Genomic DNA, 22,212 nt, shown 5'->3' on the forward strand with positions numbered 1-22,212 from the left:
TATTTTTTTCATTTTTTTTTTTAACCACCCAATGAGGTAATGGGGCGTGTTTTGTTTCAGACTTTCAGCAGTGGTTCAGTCCACCAGGCTTGCCGGGGTGCATTTAATGACTTCAGTGAGGTCTGTCATAAGCGACTGGCCGCCCATTAAAAGCAGCAGAAGCGGCAGCAGCAGCGGCAGTAGCAGCAGCAGCAGCAGCAGCGCTTGACTGCAACCTGCTTCTGTCAATTTGAAATCGTTTATTAAGTTGGAAGGACTGTGATAATCTGCACATGCACTCGTACATTCCTACCTGTCTTCTGTTCGTTGGTTTGAGACTTTTCTTTTCTGACAATGTGGCCATTAGAATGGCCTCGTCCGATCCCGCCGGCTCTCAATCAATGAGCCTGCGTCATTAACGCGTGCTAACAAATGTCAGTCTGTCTCACAAGCAGAAGATAAATAATGACACTATCCTGCTGCTGCTGCCGGGGTGGGAAAAAAAGCAGCAACCTCATTGGTCAGAGCAACACTCGCCACTAGAAAGTGGCAATGAAGCAAATCGTTGAGCCGGAAGTGTTGTATAAATGTTTAATGCGTCTCCGTTAATGAGCCGAGGTGTCCGTGTCTTGCATTCAAACAACACCTGGGTTCTTAAACGCCGAGACAAAATAAGCCAGGTGGGAAAATAAAAAAATAAAGGTGGCAATTTCTTTTTTAAAAAAAGCAAAAAAAAAAATCATTCCGGGGGCCCTTGGTCCTGGAAGCGCTGGAGTCAACGAGCGACCGCTGTGAGTCATCAGGTGCATCGGCTTGGCGCCGCTGATAGAACTTTGCATAATCACCGAAAAGCACCACTTCAACAGGCCGTTTTGTAATATAAATGCAAATGATCGTCGGCGGCCGCAAACGGCCATTTCCGCCGCCCACCCAGACTTAATTAGAGAAGCGCGCATTAGAAGTGTCACCGCGGTCCCGCCCTGTTTACAGTGAGCGGAGGCCCCGCGGCCGGGACTGGCCGAGCGCGGTACAGAACAGAGGCAGAACCGGGCCGCCCGTCGCACCTGTGATTAGGCCCACAGTGTGGAGCCGTAGAATCCATCCGGATCTCGCTTCTGTTTGTCCCCGGATCCACCTGCGGCCCATTACTGAGCCGCTGCAGAGCTGCGGCGGCGCCGCCCGAGGTAAACAGCGCAGCTCCCGCCTGAGGGAGGCGGGGGTTGGGGGTGGGTTGGTGGTGGTGGGAGGGGGCGGGCGGATCCCGCCGAGTCGGGAATTGACTTGGGAGAGCTGTGACTGCGACGGCGGCCCAGATGGCGAGCCGACTCCCGCCGACCCTGGCGGATTTGTTCGGTGTCATTAAGGAGGAGGAGGAGCCCCCCTTCCCTCCTTCCTCCTTCCTCCTCCCCCTCCTCCTCCCCCGCAGCAGATCAAAGTCCCCCACACCCCAGCACTCCCCCACCCTCTTCGGCTGCCGTCGTCTGACTCGACCGCAGACCCTCCCCGCGCCGCTGATTAAGATCGCAGCGAGTTGGGCAGGAAGCCACCGAGGGGGTTTGTGTTTTTCTTTTTTTCGCCCCTTTTAAATTAGCGGTTAAGCTACGGGTGACGTCTCCAGCGCTTTGATATTTTCTCCTCGGGCGCCGATCCCTTAATTTTGATCACCTTGAAACAAACAGCAAAAAAAAAAAGAAAAAAAAAGAGAGAAAACAAACAACGAACTGAAGGTTGATTTTCAGAAGCACAGAAACCAACGATGCCCTTTTTTTTTTTTTTACGAAGACTTATCCGATTTGACAACCACTGTCATCACAGACTGACGTCAAATAAATTTAGCCCTCTCTCCATGACTCTGTGTTTTCTTCAGAAGCTCCCGCCGCCCCCACCCAACCACTCCTCCTTTTTAAAACCCACAGCGTGCTGCGCTCCGCCTCCCTGCTCTGCATGCCGACGTCTTTGTTGAGCAGAGGGGGGAAAGAAAAACTGCGGGCCTGCGTTCGCTGCTCTGCGGGTGAAATGGATGCTTGGTGTCCTCCCAACAGTCGCTTAACGAGCCAACACCAGGCGCCGCCGGTGGCTCTGCGTTATCTGTGCCTAATGAAGGCTTAGGCCGAGTGTCGAGTCACCGGCGGCCGGCAGGAACTCCGGTCGTGTCTCCTCTAATCTGCAAGAGGAGCCAGCCGTGGAAATGTTGTATGACTGGATGTTTTGTTTTTTGCGAGGAAAAAAAAGCCAGTGAGGGTGAAACCAAAATGCTCAAAGTGCCGACGGCTCAATAACTCGGCTGATCCGTGTCCGACGGGCCAAATTAGCAGCAGACAATCTTCGGAGAGGCAGGATGTGGACCTGCGCCATCGCAGCCGCTTGACGGATTGAAGTTTCCTGCTGCAAATGGAGCGTAGGGCCGATTCTAGGGGTCTCACATTATACCTGTTTCATCCTCCGGTGGAGCGGAATTAGCTGTTTCATTATCCCGCTCAAACTCAACCGCGAGGGATCTCGACAGACAGATTTAGCCCTCTGTTGGCATCTTCCTGTAAAAATGCCTCGAGCTTCCTGCTAAAGCTGGAGCTGATGTATGAAAGAGAACAATAACATGGCCGCCTCGACCCGGCTGGAGGTGTCGTCACTCGCCTGGGATGGGTGCACTTGCCCTTCGTGACATCACACGGGGCGGGATTTCCAATTGATTGGGTTCGCAGCGAGTGATGCATGAAAAAAGGGTGATAGGACGACGTTTTTCTCATTTCTGATGAGTTCACTGACAGGACATTACTGTCATCTTAGCAGCCATTATCGAGACCTTCGGGATTCAAACCTGTCTGATATTTCGCTGCTACGATGCAGCGGCCGTACCAGAGGCCCTGCGTTCGTGGGCGGAGCCATGCGACGAGGGCTCGGGGGCGGATGGGTTTGAGGGAGTGGGGGCGGCAACTGCACAGAAGTGGGTCACAAGCGATCGATAGAGGCTGGCGGCTGACAACACGCTGATTCCGATCTAATAGCCGCACATCAAACCCGGCACGAACTGTCAGACTCCCAGAGAGCGGCGGCCCATCTGCGTCTGTCAGACACGCCCACATGCGAACTGCGCTGGCAGAGGTTGTTTTTTTTGTCTCCTCTTTTTTCACTTAATTCCTCTCTTCCGATGTTTACCTGTCCAGTGCCAGTGCAGCCTCGTTTCTGTCCCATGCTGACTAATAATTTGGCCACACAGAGAGGAACATCAGGAGCAGGGAGCATTACGGGCCGCGCTCATTGTCCTTGTAATGGCAGCGCGCATTGAAATGCTGCCTCAATGAGTGTAATTATGGTAATACCAACCTTTCTAATGTATCATTAGCCGCACTCACACCCTCCGCATCCTCCCTGCGCGCGCCGCTCCCTCCTCCGAGTGCGTGCGCACGGCTTTTAGAATCCATTTCTGTGTCTGTGCACGGCCCCCCCAGCCCTCCCTCCCAATCCTGATTATGTTCAACACAACAACGCATTTTCAATTCTGCAGCCTCGTTCCAGACGCCGGCTGTCACGCCGGAGTTGCGTCATAAAGCAACGGAAATGAATGCATTAGCAGATATTAAAAAGAAAGAGAGTACGAAATGTGACCCACTCGATGTTTTCTTTCTTCTTCTTTTTTAGCCCGTTTGCACTTTGATGTAATTTTTTTTGGTTATTAAAAATCATGACCCTTGCAAAAAGGGGTGAGTCAAAGACGAAGTGGTGGACTCTAAACACCTTTTGCCCCCCTGCTCTGCAGGACTACGCCACCATGCAGTTCTGCGCCAACAAACTGGATAAGAAGGACTTCTTCGGAAAGTCGGACCCCTTCATGGTCTTTTACAGAAGCAATGAGGACGGCACGTGAGTCCCACTTCTGCCTTCCAACACGCTTTTTTTTTCTTTTTTAAAGATGAGTGTGTGGGAGGCGGCCGACATCAAAGTGGGAACCAAGATTGAGAAAATTAAGGCAGTGCGGGGTCACAGGAAGTTGAGTTTTGCTGAGCAGCAAATCACCAGTGGGAAGAAGTTTTGGTTTCTGCCACTTTATTTCCTTTAGAGGTTGATTTTAAATTTGCTTTAACCCTTATTCGTGTGTGTGTGTGTGTGTTCCCAGGTTTACTATCTGCCACAAGTCTGAGGTGGTGAAGAACACACTGAACCCAGTGTGGCAGGCCTTCTCCATCCCCGTGAGGGCGCTCTGCAACGGAGACTATGAAAGGTGGGATCAGTGAGTCATGCATGCTCTTGTTGTTTTGTTGAGCTATTTTTCCACTAAAGATTAAATCCAAGCAGTGCCTCCGAAAAAAAACCCAACAGCCTAAAAACAACAACCCTGGTTTCAAAAACCGCGATGGCTGCATCAGATTTAGACGCTGCAGATGGTTATCTTTTTATTATTTTTGCTGTTTTTTTTCCCCTTCTGATTTAGTTGAAATAGAGAACAAACCCCTGCCTGCTGCACTGACTGCATGCCACTTTTCTATCGATTGTCTGAGAGTCTTAAGTTTTTGATTTGCTATCTTCATGTCTGAGCCTCCACTGAACGACACCGAAGAGGAGCAGGAGGAAATTAGGCAGGAGAGAAAAGAAAAAAACACAACAAAATGGCAGAGGCTGTGCTTGTCCCTCCATAGATGTTGGCAGGTGGCTGCATCCAAAGAGCCCTGGTGTGTGTGTGTGTGTGTCCAGAGTGTGCAGCAGGAGTAGTCAAAGAGCGTGTCAAGGCGCATCCTCGATACCACACTGGGTGTCAACTGAGGTTCTCCACTCGGATCGTCTCTGCTCACCTACCTGCAGACGCTAATTGGGTCCGACAGATGGAGTGGAAGCCTGAGAGAGGCCGGATTCCGCTTGAGGGTTTGCTTGATAGTTAAAAAAAAAAAAAAAAACGACACATACAACTCCCAGTCTTACTGGTGGTGAGATAAGCACAGTTCTGAAAAATATCAGTTTGAACCAGCGATATTTAGCCAAGCAAGGTTTTTAATCTTTTTATGAACAGCCGTTGGGCTGCGCTGACCTTCAGCATGTAAATCTGCTTTTCATCCTTTGTAGCAGATGGATAATTCATCTCTGCAATAGAAAAAAAAAAACATTTCAGATTTCTTCTTCTTGAATGCTGCTCGCCTGCTCTTCGTTCTCGCACGCAGGCAGCAGGTTTTTGACTCGAAATCCGGCTTATCCATCTCGGCCGCCTCCAGCGGATGAGATTCACGGTCGCTCCTGAAAATTTTCTGCGGATTCCAGGAGCAGTCAGATAAGAATGTGGGAGTAACAGGGGCTGCAAGGAAGCTCCAAGGTGCTATGAAAAAAAAAAACAGAGACAGTGGGGCGAAGAGGCTGCTGCCAGTTGCAAACAGCGGCTGCATCCGGAGCTGGCAGCTGATTGGACGCTGCTGATTGGAGGCTGCTGTTGCGGCGGTTATCTCAGAAGTGGAAAGAAGTTTCATATTTAGAGTATTAGAGACAACAACACTGATAACTACTTCACTCTTTTGCAAGAGTTTTGTTGGAAACACCATTGCGACTTGACTGGCCTCCTTGGATGTTATAGAGAGTTCAGCCAATCAGCTTCCAAGCTTTGTCTTCCATTTCCCCCCAAAAGAACTTGATGGCAAACCAACAGATCCCTCAAACCTGAGAACACTTGTTTAATGGATTGAAAAGGCAACAAAGCCTCCCAACAAGCACAAGTTTCTCTCCCGATGTGGGCAGATCTGCTCTGCAGAGATGACAATGATGATGATGTGTAAAAAACAACAGGCCGAGGATTCACCCTAAGCCTCCAATCATGTTTACTCCCCCTTGGCCGGCCGTGTCTGTCTGTCTGTATGTCTGTCAGCCCCTGGCAAAGCCGAGTCAAATCTCCGGCAAATCGTCCATCAGGCAGAGAACTCTCCCAGGTTCCCCGGCCCAGACGTGCAGCGTGCACTGCAGCCGGCATGATATCGACCCCGACTAATCCACACAGGTAGACTTGATCACGACTCTAATTATCAGAGAAAGCCCTCAGATAATGCCTCAGATGTTTGCAGACATGATATTGGTAACGTGTCACAGCAGCCCTGCAGGTGTTCTGCAGGGCTCACAGCCAAAAGGCTGCTTGTTCGATTTCCAACCAGTGGGGTGGTCTCTGTGTGCATCTCTGTGTGCCTGTCGCTGCAGTTGGTTCGCTTGAGGTTCTCCAGCTTCCTCCTGCAGTCCTGCACGTTAAACTAACAGACAACTCTAGATGGTCCATCGGTGTGAAGGTGTGAAGGTCTTCAGCGGAGATAATGAACTTTATCGTCAGACAGAGTGAGCTCCGTCTCCTCATACAAGAGCTTGCATCCTATCATGATCAAACTGAAAGTCATTGGGACATAAAGGAGCTTTTGCCCCATTTGTGGTAAAAGAGGATGTATTTACTGGAGGTAAATGCATGAGGTAAACTGTGTGAGGTAAAGTGTGGATATGTTATAATAACATAATAACCCTAACCCTAACCCTAACCCTAATAACACATGTCCGAATGCTTTTAAGCATCAATACTTTCATCGCAAATGCAATGAAAGTAATCGAACTTCAAGTGAATTAAAATAAAATGCATAGCTTCCTCAGTGCTAGCAAGCGCCAAGTGAATTAAAATAAAATGCATAGCTTCCTCAGTGCTAGCAAGCGCCAAGTGAATTAAAATAAATTGTATAGCTTCCTCAGTGCTAGCAAGCGCCAAGTGAATTAAAATAAAATGCATAGCTTCCTCAGTGCTAGCAAGCGCTAATTAAACAAAATGCAATTCGAAAGAAAATAAAAAGATGTCAGAATATATCGAAAAAAACAACAACAACACAAGGCTCCCAGTGTGTGACGGCCTTGAGTGTGAGTGATGATGGTGGTCACCGGTTGTTGGCCCTGAACCTCCACCTTCACCTCAGGACAGCTGTGCAGGACGAGTGGTGATGGGTGCTGGACGGATGAGATGAAGTATCGCCGACCTGCTGCAGCTCATTGAGACTGTCAGTGCCAACCTTCCCCCAGAGGATCCGGAGGTTTTGACAACTCGAGGTGGCGAGGAGGTCTGGAGCTCCGCCAAACCAAAGTGACCGATGAGATGGAACAACACAGCAGCCCTTTAGAACACCTCGGCTCTGTCTCTCCACCGGAAACCGATGACACATGATAGGCAGATGCCAATGGGGGCAGGTGGAGGGTGGTGGGGGTAGGGGGGGTACAAGCCACTGATCTCTGCATCTGATCCAGAGGAAGAGAGAGAGAGCGAGAGAGAGAGAGAGAGAGAGAGAGAGAGCTCTTGAGCTCAAGCAAGTTTCCCCTTCTGCTCGCCTATTTCAGTATCTTGCAAAAAAATATTCTCCCCGCTGCCCCAAGAGGTTGGATTTCTATCTCGGCTCTGTGCGACGGCGGGGAAGAGAAGCGCTGCTTCTTCTTTTTTTTCCTCAAAAAAAACTTTCGGCAACTCCATCAGCGTGCTCCTTCTCCTGTGAAGAAACACAAACTATGGGGCAAAAATACTCATTAGATGCCTTGTTGGCAGTTTGCCATCTGAAAAATATTGTTTTGTGTGCCGCTGGTTTCAGTTGTGATAAACTTGAGCTCAGCCACCAGACGGCTGTCTGGGTTCCCTCTTGTTGCCTCCTCCTGCTGACGGCTCCTTCTCTTTTCAACCTCCTTCATTACTTTAATGAGCCGTCCTTAACAATTAATTAGTGCTAATAGCTGTTTTCTCCCCTCCCTCCCCTGCGCCGTCATTTAAGAGGAGCTCCCTCTCATGTTTCCCTCGCTCTGAGGACCCCGTCGGAGGTGGCAGCTTCAAAAAACGCCAAAATATGTTCACACAAGCGGATAATTTGTCCTGTTCTGTTTTCCGTTTTTTTTCTTTAAGGACAATCAAAGTGGAGTTGTACGACTGGGACAGGGACGGAAGGTAAGTGTTGCACGCACGCACATAAACGCGCGCAAAGAGTGCATAATCGACGCCCAGTCAAACACAAATGCACAACGATCGCAAAAAACAGTTGCCGTTTTTGTGCAGATTTCGTTTTTCAACTCTCCTCCTTCTGCCGGTTCAAAATGTTTCCTGTTTCCACGCAGCGCCTGTTTATGAGAACACACACACAATCGTACATACAACGAAAAGATGAAACCACACTGAACGCTCGATGCTACATGAAACACGACCCATAAAATCCTTCTGTTGTATTGTTCCAAGTCTTTCGTGCCGACATCCTTCCTTGTCGTTACTGCAGCCTTCAAAGCCCGCGGTGCACTCTTACCTCCGCCGTGCACCCGAGTGCGCCTTGGATTGACTTCCACCTCATGCACTTTATGTCCCTCTTTCTGCAGTCACGATTTCATCGGCGAATTCACCACCAGCTACAAAGTTCTCAGCCGAGGTCAGAGCCAGCTGAACGTCTATGAGGTGAATACAGATAAAGACGTGGGTCAATACTGTTATCGCCGCGGCCCGATGCCAGCAGCCTTTGATGAATGTTTTTGTCGGCACCCCTTTTTAAGAGTCTTGTCACCAACGCAGTCTAAATCAGAGCTCCTGATTTGGGCCTGATTTGATAAAAGGCGAATAGTTTGGGCCGAGTGAAGCACCTAAATCACTGAGTTTACAAAGAAAACATTCCGCCTCAAGCTGCGCAAAAAGAAGACAACTTTAATTTGACTTTTTGAGATTGGACGGATGCGGTTCAAGATTTAATGGTTCAGCTCTACTCCGTCCTGTTTCTCCTCACCTTGAAAACGACCTGGTGGTGGAGATGACGTCATCGGGGAGAAGTTGGATGGGTCGGCACCTGAACCTGCTGCTCAGAGGGTCAGAGCAGAACGTTACTGCCGGGGCGCTGCATCGGTCGCCGCCCATTAAAAACCTTTGACTTGTTACATCAGCTGGTGAGAAAGCCACGGAAGTGACTTCAGGGGGGGGGGATAAAAAAACTAGAGCAGGTCCAGTAAAGTGAGGCGGAGGAGGAAGATCCTGGAGAGACGGGGACACATTGCTGACACGGCGGAAGGCAGCGCATCCATTAACCTTCAGTTACAGACGTTTCTGTATTCTGATGAGGTCCCGCGCGCCACGTCGGCGCCCTCGCTGGCTTTTTACCCAGATGTGACACTTAACAGCAGTGGTCCACTGCGTGGAGCCGTGTTGAGTCCACGCACACTCGCTCATAGCGGCCTGTTGTTGGTAACAAAGTTCACTGCACAATATTTATCATGATTTTTTTTTTTTAAGAGGCTTTAAAACAAGGGAGCAGATTGTGCTACCACGCATCCCGTTTTGACACTTGCTGCTGTCGCGCCTGCAGCTTCGCTGCCTCCCGTGGCGTTCGCCGTGTGTCGCCCAGCCAGCAGATCCATATCGGCGGGCTGTTTGGGCTTGACAAAGGAAATCCTATCACGCCAAACCTTTTGTCCCCGCCGCCGCCGCTGCGAAAATTGACGGCGCGGTCGCATCCCTGTGGTGCTGATCGACTTGATGCAGGTGAGGTAACAACTGGCCGAGGTGACAGCCAGGCCGGTGTGAAGGCGGGCTGGTTTGTTGGTGGAGGGGAGGGGAATCTTCACGAAGAGGGGTCTGAGGAGCATAATGGGACTTTTCACTGGCACGAGCTTTGTTTCTAAGCTCTTCTATTAGGCGGTAGAACCTGCTACCAGGGACTTTGTTCAGTCAAGTTGAAAATTGCTGCGTTTCCTTTACCCCTAGAATTGGGCAAAACCTAAATAGCGCAATAAAAAACCTCAAATATCGCTAATACGCTCTCATGAGGTGGTTTTTCAGACGCATCGATATAGAGGTGTATCACAAGAGTTTCGTGGAAACACTTTTGTCGCATTTACACGTCACCGAACGTACGTGGTCACGTGACCAGTTCACTTCAAGCGAAAATGGCGCGTTATGTTTGGACGGAGGAGGAGTCAGAATAGTTTTTACAAGTAATCAAGGAAAAAAATATAACAACCATTCGTGACAGCAAACGAACATAAACAAACAAAAGCAAACGGAATTCCCGTAAAATTTCGTCCTGCAAGATTTTACGGGAATTACGGTTTATGTGCTCCACACCATTCAATGGAAACACCTGCAAATGACAATTGTTTGTGGAAATTTTAGAAATATCACTTTTATTTTGCGAAAAAAAAATGTAATGGAAACGCAGCTATTGTTAACACACCAGAGTGCAGGCCACTGATTGGACAGGGAGAGACAACGCAGGACCTAAAAAAAAAAAAAATCTCTAGTGAAGTAGACAAAGAAAGAAAATTCAAAAGGGTCCTGGACAGAACCAGAAGGTCCATCAGAATGTCTCCGAGACGTCGGCCGCTCACGGGGACCAAGCGGATTAAAAATGTGTGGAGAGAGAAGCTGAGCAAACTATAAACTGATTACAGTAATAAGAACATCGAACCGTGACATATTATGTCAAGGGCCGTCTTGCTCTGATGACCCTTAACAGGATGCAACCCGAGTCAAGTCAACTGGAGGTGAGCAGTGTTGAAACTTTAATGCTGAAGCTGTGAAAAGCAAAGAGCGCCATGACTGAGCGGCAATGCAGAATACAGGAGTGGGGTGTGAGACTCACGCTGCTTTATTGTGCTGCACACTCCTCCTCCAGGCGGCTGCTTTGCGTATCCCCAGCAATAACAAGCGGCTGCATGTTGGGCGCTGTAATCGCTCATCATCAGGTTTTTTTTTATTATTATTATTATTTGCCTCCTTCACCCTGGAGTAAACATTTTCCTACGCTGGCGAATTTCTCGCGCCGCGTATTAATATGTAACAGTTTGGGATGTTTTCTCCGGCTCCGCGCACTTTTGTCACGCATGCACAATTTGCACCGCCGCGTTCGTGTTTGTGCTCATGAAAACCCAAAAGCCTCCCAGCGAGGCGTCGTCACTGTTATCTCATTCTCACCTACTGCAGTTATTGGATTTTATGCCCCCACGCTCCATTACCTTCAGGGACGAGGAGCAGGCGGACAAAGATGTTGTTATTATTCACCCGCAGGCTGATAACGACAGATTGTGCTGCAAGTTTACATTGTCGTCACCGTCTCTCCCCCCCCCCCCACCTCCCCTCCCTCCCCCACCTTCCAGGTGGTTAACGCCAAGAAGAAAATTAAGAAAAAGAGATACATCAACTCCGGGACGGTGAGTCTGAGCATCTCCTCACGCTCCTCCCCTCCTCCTTCACTTCTTCATTCAACAAGAAGTAGTTTTATTCTTCTTCTTACTTTTTCCTACGTCGTTCAGCTCCGCTAAACATTTTCGACGAGCTCAAACTCTCGCAGCTTGTCGCACCGACTAGTGACTCAAGCGTGTGAGTGGTCTTTAATGGGGAGGCTACTCGGCGTGTTTACGAAGAGCATTTATTGACAGCCATAAATGAGCCATGGTTTTGTCCGCAATTCGGCTGCTCGTGGCTCACTAATTAAAAAGAGAAATCTTTGGCCCGGCAGTGCACCCGCATCCATCATTGCACAACTGGTCGGGATGTTTTTAAAAGCTGCGCAGGCCGTTAAGTTGTTTTGTGGCCACTTGGATTTTTTTTTTTCAGATATCATTTGTTCCTTCCTGGATTTCACAACATTCAGCCCAGCTGCTTTAAAAAGCATACTTACCTTCTTGTTGCCTGCATGCTGCCAAAAGGCTGGGTTGGACCTGTTTTCTTATGGGCTTATTTGTAGATTTTCTATTTGTAGATTTTGCTGTGCTTGACACCTTTTTTTTTTTTTTTTTAATTCTCAGGTGTCCGTGCAATCGTTCATTGTAGAGTCGGATCACACCTTTTTGGATTACATCAAGGGAGGGTAAGTTCACATTTACAATGAATCTTTTTTTTTAAATAAATTCTCAAAATTTGTTAGCTAGCTACATTTGATGCAAGAATACAAAACAACATGACGTTTCCCCAACTTGTTTTCTGGTCTCCTGTGTGGATGATGCTTTGTGACCACACCAGTGATGTTGCTCATATCACAAAGGGAAAGAATTCCCCTTCCCGTCACCACTCCAGACAAGGTCGAGATTCACTGCTGTGAAGTTTAACACAGCCATTTCTAACGCACAACTTTGGCTCCCCTGCCGATAATTTGAATGCATTTCAACACTTTCTGAACCGTAATCATCTGCGGTTTACTGGCTGGCCTGGAGGCTTAATATTTATATCCCAGAGGAGGAACCCAGAGGAGAAACCCAAAGGAGGAGGAGGAGGAGCTCTTGTCCACAACCGCAGCTGCGTGCACTGACTGAATATGAATGACGGCGATAAAACACGGAGGAGATCTGAGAGCTTTAATGAAGGGCAGCCGACCCAGAGCACAACTGTGGCTGCCCTGGTTTCACTTCTCCGGGGCTTTGCCGAACGGCGGCCGCGTGTCCCAGATCTGTCCACCGACTCTCCCTTAAGCTCCCACAAACTGGGCACGTACGGTTTCTGTCGGGGCGCTGCTCACAGTGCACTCATCCTCACAGTCATCACCTGTCGGCCTGGAGTTTTCCTGGAAGCTCAGCGGGAGAACACAGCAAAACAAGAAAACACACTCTGGCCAGTGCATTTTTAACAAATGTTCAACTTTACTGAATTTAATATGCAGTGTTTTCGGCTGGTTTTGAGTCTGGGATTGTATCTGCAGTTTTGGCGGTAAGCCATTATTGAGAAAAACACCTCTAGTAAATTTCGCCAAATGTATGCATTGAGATTCACTTGTTTATCCTCAACACATCTTGTTAAGAACAAGAAATAAACAGTACCCACTTTAGACCACGTTGTAAATTTTATCCTGCTTTCTGACCAGTCACACAAGCTTTGCAGATATTTCAAGAGAAATACTAAGTGCAAGACATTTATCAAAAATGTTATAAAGTTTTCCTTTTTTCTTGGAGCATAAAATCAGGCTCTCGGCACTGCAGATCAAAGACTTTGAGGTATTCAGCTCTCAGTGCAGGGTGAGGAAACACAGCAGGCAGAGCAGCAAACGTCCCACATCATAATCAAAGAAATCGTTCTCCATGCAGGCAGGTGTTTCAGGCTGAGGCTGCCTTCTTCTCTCTCCCACTGGGCTTCGGTTCCCAGGCAGCAAAGTTGGGTCAAGGATCAGTGGACTGGGTCTTCAGCCGGCAGATGGTCTCTGTTTTGCCGGTCCCTGTGGCTCTGGGACAGCTGACCTTTAACTTGTGCCTCAAACGTACGGTCTTGGGTTTATTTTACTCTCGGGTCTATTGGGTGGTCCAGTAGAGATATATGTGTATGTATATATATATATATACATATATATATATATATATATATATATATATATATATATATATATATATGTATATATATATATACATATATATATACATGTAGAGAGAGAGAGAGAGAGAGAGAGAGAGAGAGAGAGAGAGAGAGCTTTTCTTGGCCAGCTGGTGGCGCTTTGTCAGTGATTGGAAAAATCAAGTCAATGACAGGTTAAAAAAATGAGGTTAATAATGAAATGTGTAATGTAAAACTTGTGCATTAATGGAGTTTCAATTTGTCTTTGTGTCGGTTCAAATGGTTTATTACATATATATTTATGTCTAAGTGGCAAGTGGGCACTCATTGAAACCGTCAGTTAAAGATCTTTTAATCTATCAGGCTGTGTGAAAAATGCTAATCTTCCTGTAAAAGAGCCGGAGACACAAATGAGGAGGCGATTACAGCAATAATTGCTGTGACCTGCAGCCGGCAGAGCAGCGATTAGCAGAGTGGCACTCAGAGAGTCATCGGCTCTCCGCATGGCTCACTCCAACCAAGATGACTTTTCCTTCTTTTTTTAATCAAAAGGGAGAATTTCACTTTCGCAGTAAATGTGTGACGCTCTGATGGGAGATTCATTATTTTCTTCCCCAGGATTGGTTTGGACATTTTTTTTTTCCAATTGGTCAGAAACACTCTTTCGCAGTTTCTTGAAAATCTTGTAAAGAGCTTCACTGTCAGTAGTTCCAACTTCTTCTATTGCCTTGTACCGAGTCTCAAGAGCCAAGGCTGCTGTGCTGGCTTTGAATTCACAAGTTTTTGTAATGTCTCTTTAAGTTGCTGCTTTGCCTCCATTTGACTGTAATGTCAAAGTAAATGTATCCAGACACGCAGAGGTCGAAGTCGACTTTTCTCAAATGCGCTGTGTCGAACAATTCGGACCGCAACACATTGTCTTTTGAATTTAACATTTCGTCAGGAATGATGATAGATTTTCTTCTCTTTCTGTGTTTCTCGAGCTTTTTTTCTCTTCCTTTCCATTTAAACTCGGAGCACTTTTCCCAGATGGCAGCTGTGAGTCATCTGGCTGCTGCTGTTTACACAGAAAAAACAATTGACATCATGAATAATGCAGTGCGAAAATAAATATATAAATGAAAAAGTGGGCTAAGAAAGAAACATGTTTGAATTCAGTTGAACCAAAGTATATCTGGCTAGCAGTTTAATTGATAACAGCCTGGAACTAATATTGCCACTGCAAATGTATCCAGCTTTGCGCGGAAATCTCAACCCCGCAATCAACTACGGCAACATTTGTCATGTGAGGAAAAAAGACGCTTTAGAGGCAGACTGATGAGGAAAACATACAATATCACGAGCGCCAGCAGAGGATCTGAGGGTGAACGAGCACAACACTGATCCCTGATGGAGAAGATTAAATGTACATCCACTGGATATCAAACACTGGGCTAAGTGTGTCTAGTCGGGGCTCAGGGCAAAGCGGCGGCTCTTTGGGCTGATCGAACCTTCTTGCATTCTCTCCGGCTGCCGAGCAGGAGCCTGTCCTCCAACCTTCTCAGAGAGCTTCACCTCCTGCCCACTGCGAACCTGAGCCACACCCTCTCCAGTAACCCCTGGCCCTGCCAGTGAGGATGAGGAGCAGCTCATACAAGCCAATTAGAAATAACATTTGCCCCACTAGGTGGCTTAGAGTAGCCCAACAACCATTAGATACGTGGGATTTCTTTCTTTTTTCCCTCCTAATTATACCAGGTTTTAATTGGTAGCGCAACATTCCGGGTCACCCATCATCGGGACAGAGAGAATGAAGGTCTTTATTATAACGTGCTGACTTTGAACAAATTACGGCATTTTATTTTGTCATGGAATTCATTCATATATATGCATAACGGTTTGCATTACTCAAGGTTCTACATCCACCAATTAGGAAGCAGCTGCAAGAGGAGAAGCCAAGGTTCAGAGTGGTGCAGCTGGTGGAGGCCAATAATTTTATGCGTCGTCGGCTATTGATTCCTCTCAACTGGGTTTTCTTTACCTTTGGCCCAACTCATATGGAATAAGTTACACAGTAGATGTCAGATGACTTTCTTTTTTCTTTTTTTTTTGAAGCGCAGCGTCAAAGAAAGCTATTTCTCCCGCTCCAAAAACACTCTCATGGCACAACTGGTTCCAAATTGAATCAAGTTTTTTGTATCGATTTTCATTAATGTTGAATTGGATGAGAGATATATCGTCAAATAGGAGTAATTAATGTCCAGAAGCCACGCTGCGCTCATACTCTTGGGGGCTAATGAAAGATTTATCTCTCTTTCATTAAACGTTGAAATGCTTCATTTGAAAAAAAGAAAAAAAGAAATCTGCTGCCAGATCAGCCGTGTAATTGCCTGCGAGAGGAGGCTATTGTGTGGAGATCTTAAGCTTTAATGGTTTCACCCCCAAAATATCCTGTTGTGCAGAAAGTGGACAAATTAATATTGGATTTTTTCTTTCTGATATATATATATATATATATATATATATATATATATATGTATATATATATATATATATATATATATATCAGAAAGACTGGACACTGATTCTTATTGGAGAAGCCATTTTGATAGATGCCTTCATAAAAATTGATGCCTTTAACTTTATATGATAATTATCACAAAGCTATGGACATTACATCAACATTTCTAGTCTGCAGGATTTTACAGCGACTTCTACTAATTGCTAGTACAGCAGGAGCAACCATTATGCAGATCTATACATCTCACCCAGCAGAGTGTTGTGTTATTGTGAATATAATTTCCTCCCCGTCTCCATGTTGATCTTACATAATGGCCCCCATTTAAAGTAAAGTGAAGAATGGAGTGCTTTAAATTGCACCTCTCAAATCAGCCCTGCATTAGGAACCCAAGTGGAGCGTTTCCGACCCGCATCTCGTAAATCACGCAAAGTGCCGCCGGCCTGCTTACTGTTTGTCTCGATTGCCTCCTTTACAGTGTGTATACTAATGAGGACAGGTTCCGTTGCCAGACTCTTTGTTCCGCGTTACGTACGATATCTCACCCAGCACAGGCTGCCCAGACTGCAGGGACTTCACATTACAAAGTGTCCTGCCATATGGTGTTTGTCTAACTGGAAAGGGGGAGTGTGGGGAAGGGGGAGGGGAGAGGAGGGGAAGAAGAGAGTTCCAACGCGACACTGATGTGTTTGCACCTATTTTCAAACTACTGCGATGACTCAAGGTGATGCATGGACCTGCCTGAGGAGCTGTCAATGTCACCGTCGCCCGGGGAACAACTCTCGGAGAGGAAGCGACGCCGCTCGAGTTAGCGTTGATACAAATGGACGCGCGGGGGGAAGCCCACGAGGGAATTGCGCTTCCTGTTCCTGTGGGAAGGGCTCGCGCTGTACCGGGGTGGAACGGATCATTTTGAAAGGACGGCGTCAGATTTATGAACTGCTGAAATAGCGATGGGAGATCAATCCGGCCGCAGAGCGATACATTCCTGGAGAAAGATGAGTGAAAGGTGACCGGCTCTCAAGGACTGTAGGATTATGAAGATAAAAATAGTAACTCCGCAGCGGCCAGCGGATCGATTGTGTACGACACAGACGATAGCGAACATCGCCGGCATCAGTCTTTATCGATTGCTTTGGTCTGACAATAATTTGTTAGTTTAGCTCTTCGGCAAATCCCTTATGTGTCCTAACTCGGAATAAGAAGGGAAGGAGGGAATTAAATACGGCCCGATTGTTGTTCAGTCAATTGGACAGAGACATATTTGTGATAGACGGCAGAAGGTACCGACATCCTCGGAGTCCAACTGCTGATTTCTGTCAAGTGTGAATCATCTGAGTGTGAATCATCAAGTGCACTGCGCAGTAGCACGCTGGCAGGATTTAGAATGCAGTGTTGGTGTCAGGTGTGTATTTATACATGAAGGTGGTGAGGGCATCATGACCCCGTCAACAAAAATCTCTAACAGCGTTCATTCAACATTCTGCTTACAGCCTAAACCCACTTTTCCTCCTCTGCCGGGCATTTCGAAGCAGATGGTGAAGGAATAAACAGTTCCCACAAAATTATTTCAGCTTCTGAAAAAAAAAAAGTGATCCTATTTTATTTAATTATTTTCCCAATAACTTTGTAAACGCTGGCATGAGTGATCCAAAACAAATCAAAGTGACAGACAGTCTATCAAAATTTTTACCTTGACTGAACTTTTCAACAGCTGAAAAATGTCGACATTTTCCAGCTCGGCTCACCGTTGAGCGGCTCAGCGCTCACTCGTCGCAATAAGCCTTGCGGCTTAACGACAACATGTGTACACTGCGTGTACCTCTATAAATAATCCGCACCGTCCCCCAGGAATTCGAGTTGCGGCTATTATTTCTATCCTCTCCAGTCCAGATGCTTGTTTTCATTAACGGATCGCGGGCCGCTGATGCGTTTGTGGCCGTTAGCGCAGATGAGCCGCTGCTCTGGTCAATTCCTGTTTGTGGCCCACGAATAGATAAAAGCCCTAATAGCTCACGCCGTTGACTCGCGACTCTTTAAGTGGGGAACATTTCGGTAATGCCCCAGTGATCTCATCGGCAGTTTGACCGACCGCCCCGCCGGCTCATTTCCCCCACCCTTCTCCGGCGCGCTCGCCTCCACTCCGGCTCGCTAACTTGCTGTTCCGGGGAAACATTCGGAGCAGAAATCAGCAGAGACTTCAGCAGTGAGCGCCGCCGCAACACTTCGCCCTTTGTCAGCCGAGCGGTCAGGCTCAATGCTGATTAATGAGCAGGGGTCAGAACCTCCCTGGGGAGCCGGTTGCCATTATCTCCGACACGGCGCTGGTGAGAATTCCTGAATGGGGGAGAAATCGGGAGCGGCAATCAGTGTTAATCACGATGAAAGAGCGCAGCCTTTGATCCGGGCGACCCTTTCCCATCGCTCGTCTCTCCCAGGAGATCCAGAGCTTGTTTCGCTCCTTTTGAAGGTTTTGGAGGCTGATTGATAAAATGCACAGAAAGTTTTTTCTTTTTATTTTCATCTTTTTTTTTTTTTTTTAGATCTTTTCATTTGAGATGATTGTGCTTGAAATGTATTGATTACAGCCAAGTGGGTTAAAGGTTCCACATGACACCATTTTCCAGATCTTTGGTTTTCATCCTGGACTCCTGCGCACCATTAGTTGGCCATAAAACCATACAGGGTCATCAGACTTAGCCCTCTGTTTGTGTCTGGACATCAGCTGCCTAATAGAGCCGATGTTAGACCTTCCATACGTTTGGAAGGCGACAAAAACAAAACAAACAAACAAACAACAAACATGTTTCATATGGTGGAGTCAACACCTGATGGGGGATATTGTCAATAAACTGGGCAAAGTTTCAGTGCAATTGGTTCCCTTTGTGATGTCACAAGGGAACTGGTTTCCAGAGCTTTTATTTTACACATATTCTGAAAGCTGTTTGAAGTGAATAGTGGAGTTCTCATCTTCTCACCTCTGGGGAGTTTACTGACATGATACGGATGCATATATCTTCTATAAATGGACATGAAAATGTGAAATGCTTATTTGTTTTTTGTTGTTGCTTGTTTTGGTTTATTATTATAAGATAACAAAACATCTTGATTTTTACCACTCGCTCATCTCGGTCTTGAGAAACACACGTTTCAGGAAAACAATCTAAAACCTAATTTGTAGTGTTTTGGTGTGCTGTGATTACGCTCACGCTCTCTATTTTAGCGCCAGCGCGGTAGGCCGCCTGCAATATGTGGACCCTCCGTTTCATAAAAATTGAATAATAAATAGGCTGATGGGACCTCATTTGGCCACGCCGCTGTGAGGTCTATTATAAAGATTTTAGTGCGACGGCTGCTCTTTGATGAACACTGCGGCAGAGTGCAGAGTCAAACCTGCCAGAGCCTCATTAGGCTGCATGTTTTCCTGCCTTCTGTTAACCGGATCCTCTCCATCACTGTTCCAGGACCCAGATTCACTTCACAGTGGCCATTGATTTCACGGCATCTAACGGTGAGTGCTGTGCCTGCCGACACCCGGTTCTGCCTCGGTCTCCTCTGATGTATGTCTGTGACATTTCCCATAAATACTGACAGAGTTTTCTGCCTGTCTGCAACATCCCTCCTTGTTAAAAAACAAAAAACAAAAACTTGACGTGACATTTTTTTGTTTCTAGCGTGCTGCATACAAATATGATGAAATGCAATTCACATGTCAAGTAAATCTGAAAGATCAAGAAAAAATAATCATAAAGAATAAAAATCAAACATTGTCTTAATTTAGAATTGAGGAAATTTGTGAAATCTTTCTACCTTGTATCTACTTTAAATCAAATGATCTGTCACAGTCTGTTATTAAATCCGAAAGCACAAAATGAGCGAACTCACTCATTTCTCTCTCATGACCTAACACATCAAATCACACCACAATGATATGATGCCGTCCAGTTCATCAGCTCCTGCTTTAAAGACACAACAGTGGAATGAAGCATGTTGATCCGTCTTTGATTGTTGATCCCAAGCAACAGAAGTCGACGTTGATCCTAAAAACTCAACATTTTGCGACCCCCAGCCCCACCTCCCCCGACCTCGCCCCCGCCTCCCTTAATTCAGAAGCTCGCTGTCGGGGCCGCTCTCGCTCCGTCGCTTTGCATCACTGACTCCGACTCGTCTCGTCCTGGTAGGAAATCCGTCTCAGTCCACTTCGCTGCACTACATGAACCCGTACCAGATGAATGCCTACGCCATGGCCCTGAAGGCTGTGGGGGAGATCATCCAGGACTACGACAGCGACAAGATGTTTCCTGCGCTGGGATTTGGTGCTAAGCTGCCGCCGGATGGCAGAGTCTCCCACGAGTTTCCGCTGGTGAGTTGACGACCCCACATTGAGGTCGTAGGTCATCGTTAGTCTTCCCGTAAAGGTGATATCAGATCCCGGTGACCTCCTGGCGGAGCGACTTTGCGAATGCGAGAGCTTGTTTACATTTTTATGAGCCTTCCAACATGCTTTGCAAAGATTTGTTTTTTCTTTTTTCTTCTTTCCACCTGCCGTATGGATGCGTGCATTTTTTAGAGACGAACGCTTCGACACCTCCGATATGCATTATTCAGAATGAATTACATATATCTTTTATAGTGCAAATGAGGCCCTGTAAGGCTGAAAGATTCGTAAATCAATTTGGCTTCTTTCAGCCAGCTAATGTGCTCTGGCTGCTGCACAGTGCAGCCTTAATGAGGAGTTTGTCTAGCGGCAAACGTCTGCATCGCCATGTTTTCATTAAAACTTGCAAATTAAGACTCATCCCACCATATAATTGAAGCCCCATTTCTTTATGATTTCAGTGTGAAAGTGTTTTTTTTGTTGTTTTTTTTTATTTATTTAATTTTTTAAATAGTATAAATTATACTATATTCCGAGGTCAAATATTTGTCCTTTATATTCTGGTTAGAGATTTGTCTCGCAGCCATAAGAACACTAACCTTTGCAGCAGAATTCTCCAAGCACAATTTTTCCAGAGGCAGGAACTGGTTCCAAAATGTCATTCAGCCCCTTAAAGATTGACCTTGTGCTGTCAATGTTTCGAAGAAGAGAGGAAACAGAGCACAGTTTGGAAAACAAAAGGTTTATCCAGATGAATTTTGAAAGCGGACAGACTCCCACAAGGTTGACGGTCAAGTGTATCAAACTATAAACAATTAGCCAAACATATATTGTGGATTTTAAAAAATTGCTTCTTATTTTATTTAATCTACAGTTAAGATATATTTTACTAAGAGGCTGTTCAGACGCTAACTTAGCAGCAGCTAAGCTAGTTGCGTGCCAGTCAACTTGCATGCAATGTATCAGTCACTTTCGCTTTCAAAGCAGAAGTAACTTTTTTTGTTTGAACTCCTCAGTGTGTTTGTCTTCCCCAGAACGGCAACACAGACAACCCTTACTGCAACGGCATTGAGGGGATTCTGGAAGCTTACCACGAGAGCCTGAAGACAGTGCAGCTCTATGGACCCACCAACTTCTCTCCCATCATTAATCACGTGGCCAGGTACGCTCTGTGGTTCTCTGTGAGTCAACCTGTAAACCTGTAAACCTGTCTTCAGCCATGAAGATGTGCCGACAGCGCTGTTGAGGTGCTGACTGATGGTTCCGTTGAACCATTGAGTGGTTCTAACTATGGCGGAAAGCAGATCAGGGCTCCCGGCTGAGATGAAGAGGAATGATAATCGGGCGATTTAAAGACACAGCGTGGACATGAAAGAGAGGCTGTCAGCCTGGCAGGAGGGCCGCGCAGGTGCTGTGGTTCATTGTGCGTTACTTAGGAGTGAGATTCAAAATCTAAAACTTCAAGTTTGACAAAACAACAGATAAGGTCGGGATAAGGTATGGGATTATGCAAAACACAATTCATTGAAAAATGCTCCTTCTAAGAAAAGAAAAGGGCTGCGACACGATTACAAAAGGCAGTTCTTCACTCTTTGCCTCACCCTGACCCCGGACTCTCGAAAAGCGTGACTCACATCTTCGTCGTTGACTTGAATATTAACAAGCCAGATAGTGAAGGAGCTAAACTTGAATCCTATATCAGATTTTAGAGTTCATCATGTTGGTATTGCCAGTTACTGAATCGTGCTTTAATACATCACACATCACAATGGTGTTGTTAGACGATAAAGCCTTTGAAGTTATTGCTATTCACAATAAATGAGGTGCTTAGGGGTAAATTGAAAGTTTAATACTTTGACTATGCAGCAAGCGACTATTTTTCTTCTCATACTGCAAGGGTTAGACCATAAAAATGTCCTTCCTTAAAATAAGAGCAAGCCTTGTGACACACTCCGCAGTGCTGCCGGCAACCCACTCAGACACTTATATTAATAATGAAAAAGTCCCTGCCGATCTCTTTCATCATACAGTAATATCATATGAATAAAAATTTTAGAGCGAACGTGCAATAAATGTCTTTTTATGCTTTTGAATTGT

The 22,212-nt window shown here is 46.4% G+C and overlaps 1 protein-coding gene across 2 annotated transcripts in view; it reads left to right on the plus strand.

Annotated features, from left to right (window-relative positions):
- cpne5a (copine Va) overlaps positions 1 to 22,212 on the plus strand; it is a 69,963-nt gene that overhangs the window by 38,582 nt on the left and 9,169 nt on the right. For both annotated transcript variants that reach the window (XM_076026409.1, XM_076026410.1), the window contains 9 exons: positions 3,737 to 3,840; positions 4,094 to 4,198; positions 7,859 to 7,900; positions 8,320 to 8,395; positions 11,080 to 11,133; positions 11,731 to 11,792; positions 19,202 to 19,248; positions 19,919 to 20,100; positions 21,150 to 21,277. In XM_076026409.1, the coding sequence (XP_075882524.1) occupies positions 3,737 to 3,840; positions 4,094 to 4,198; positions 7,859 to 7,900; positions 8,320 to 8,395; positions 11,080 to 11,133; positions 11,731 to 11,792; positions 19,202 to 19,248; positions 19,919 to 20,100; positions 21,150 to 21,277 (800 nt within the window). The remainder of the gene's footprint in view (positions 1 to 3,736; positions 3,841 to 4,093; positions 4,199 to 7,858; positions 7,901 to 8,319; positions 8,396 to 11,079; positions 11,134 to 11,730; positions 11,793 to 19,201; positions 19,249 to 19,918; positions 20,101 to 21,149; positions 21,278 to 22,212) is intronic.

This window comes from Nelusetta ayraudi, unplaced genomic scaffold, assembly GCF_046127955.1.
Source record: "Nelusetta ayraudi isolate G7.1 ecotype Tasmania unplaced genomic scaffold, CSIRO-AGI_Nayr_v1 ptg000019l, whole genome shotgun sequence".
Lineage (NCBI taxonomy): Eukaryota > Metazoa > Chordata > Actinopteri > Tetraodontiformes > Monacanthidae > Nelusetta > Nelusetta ayraudi.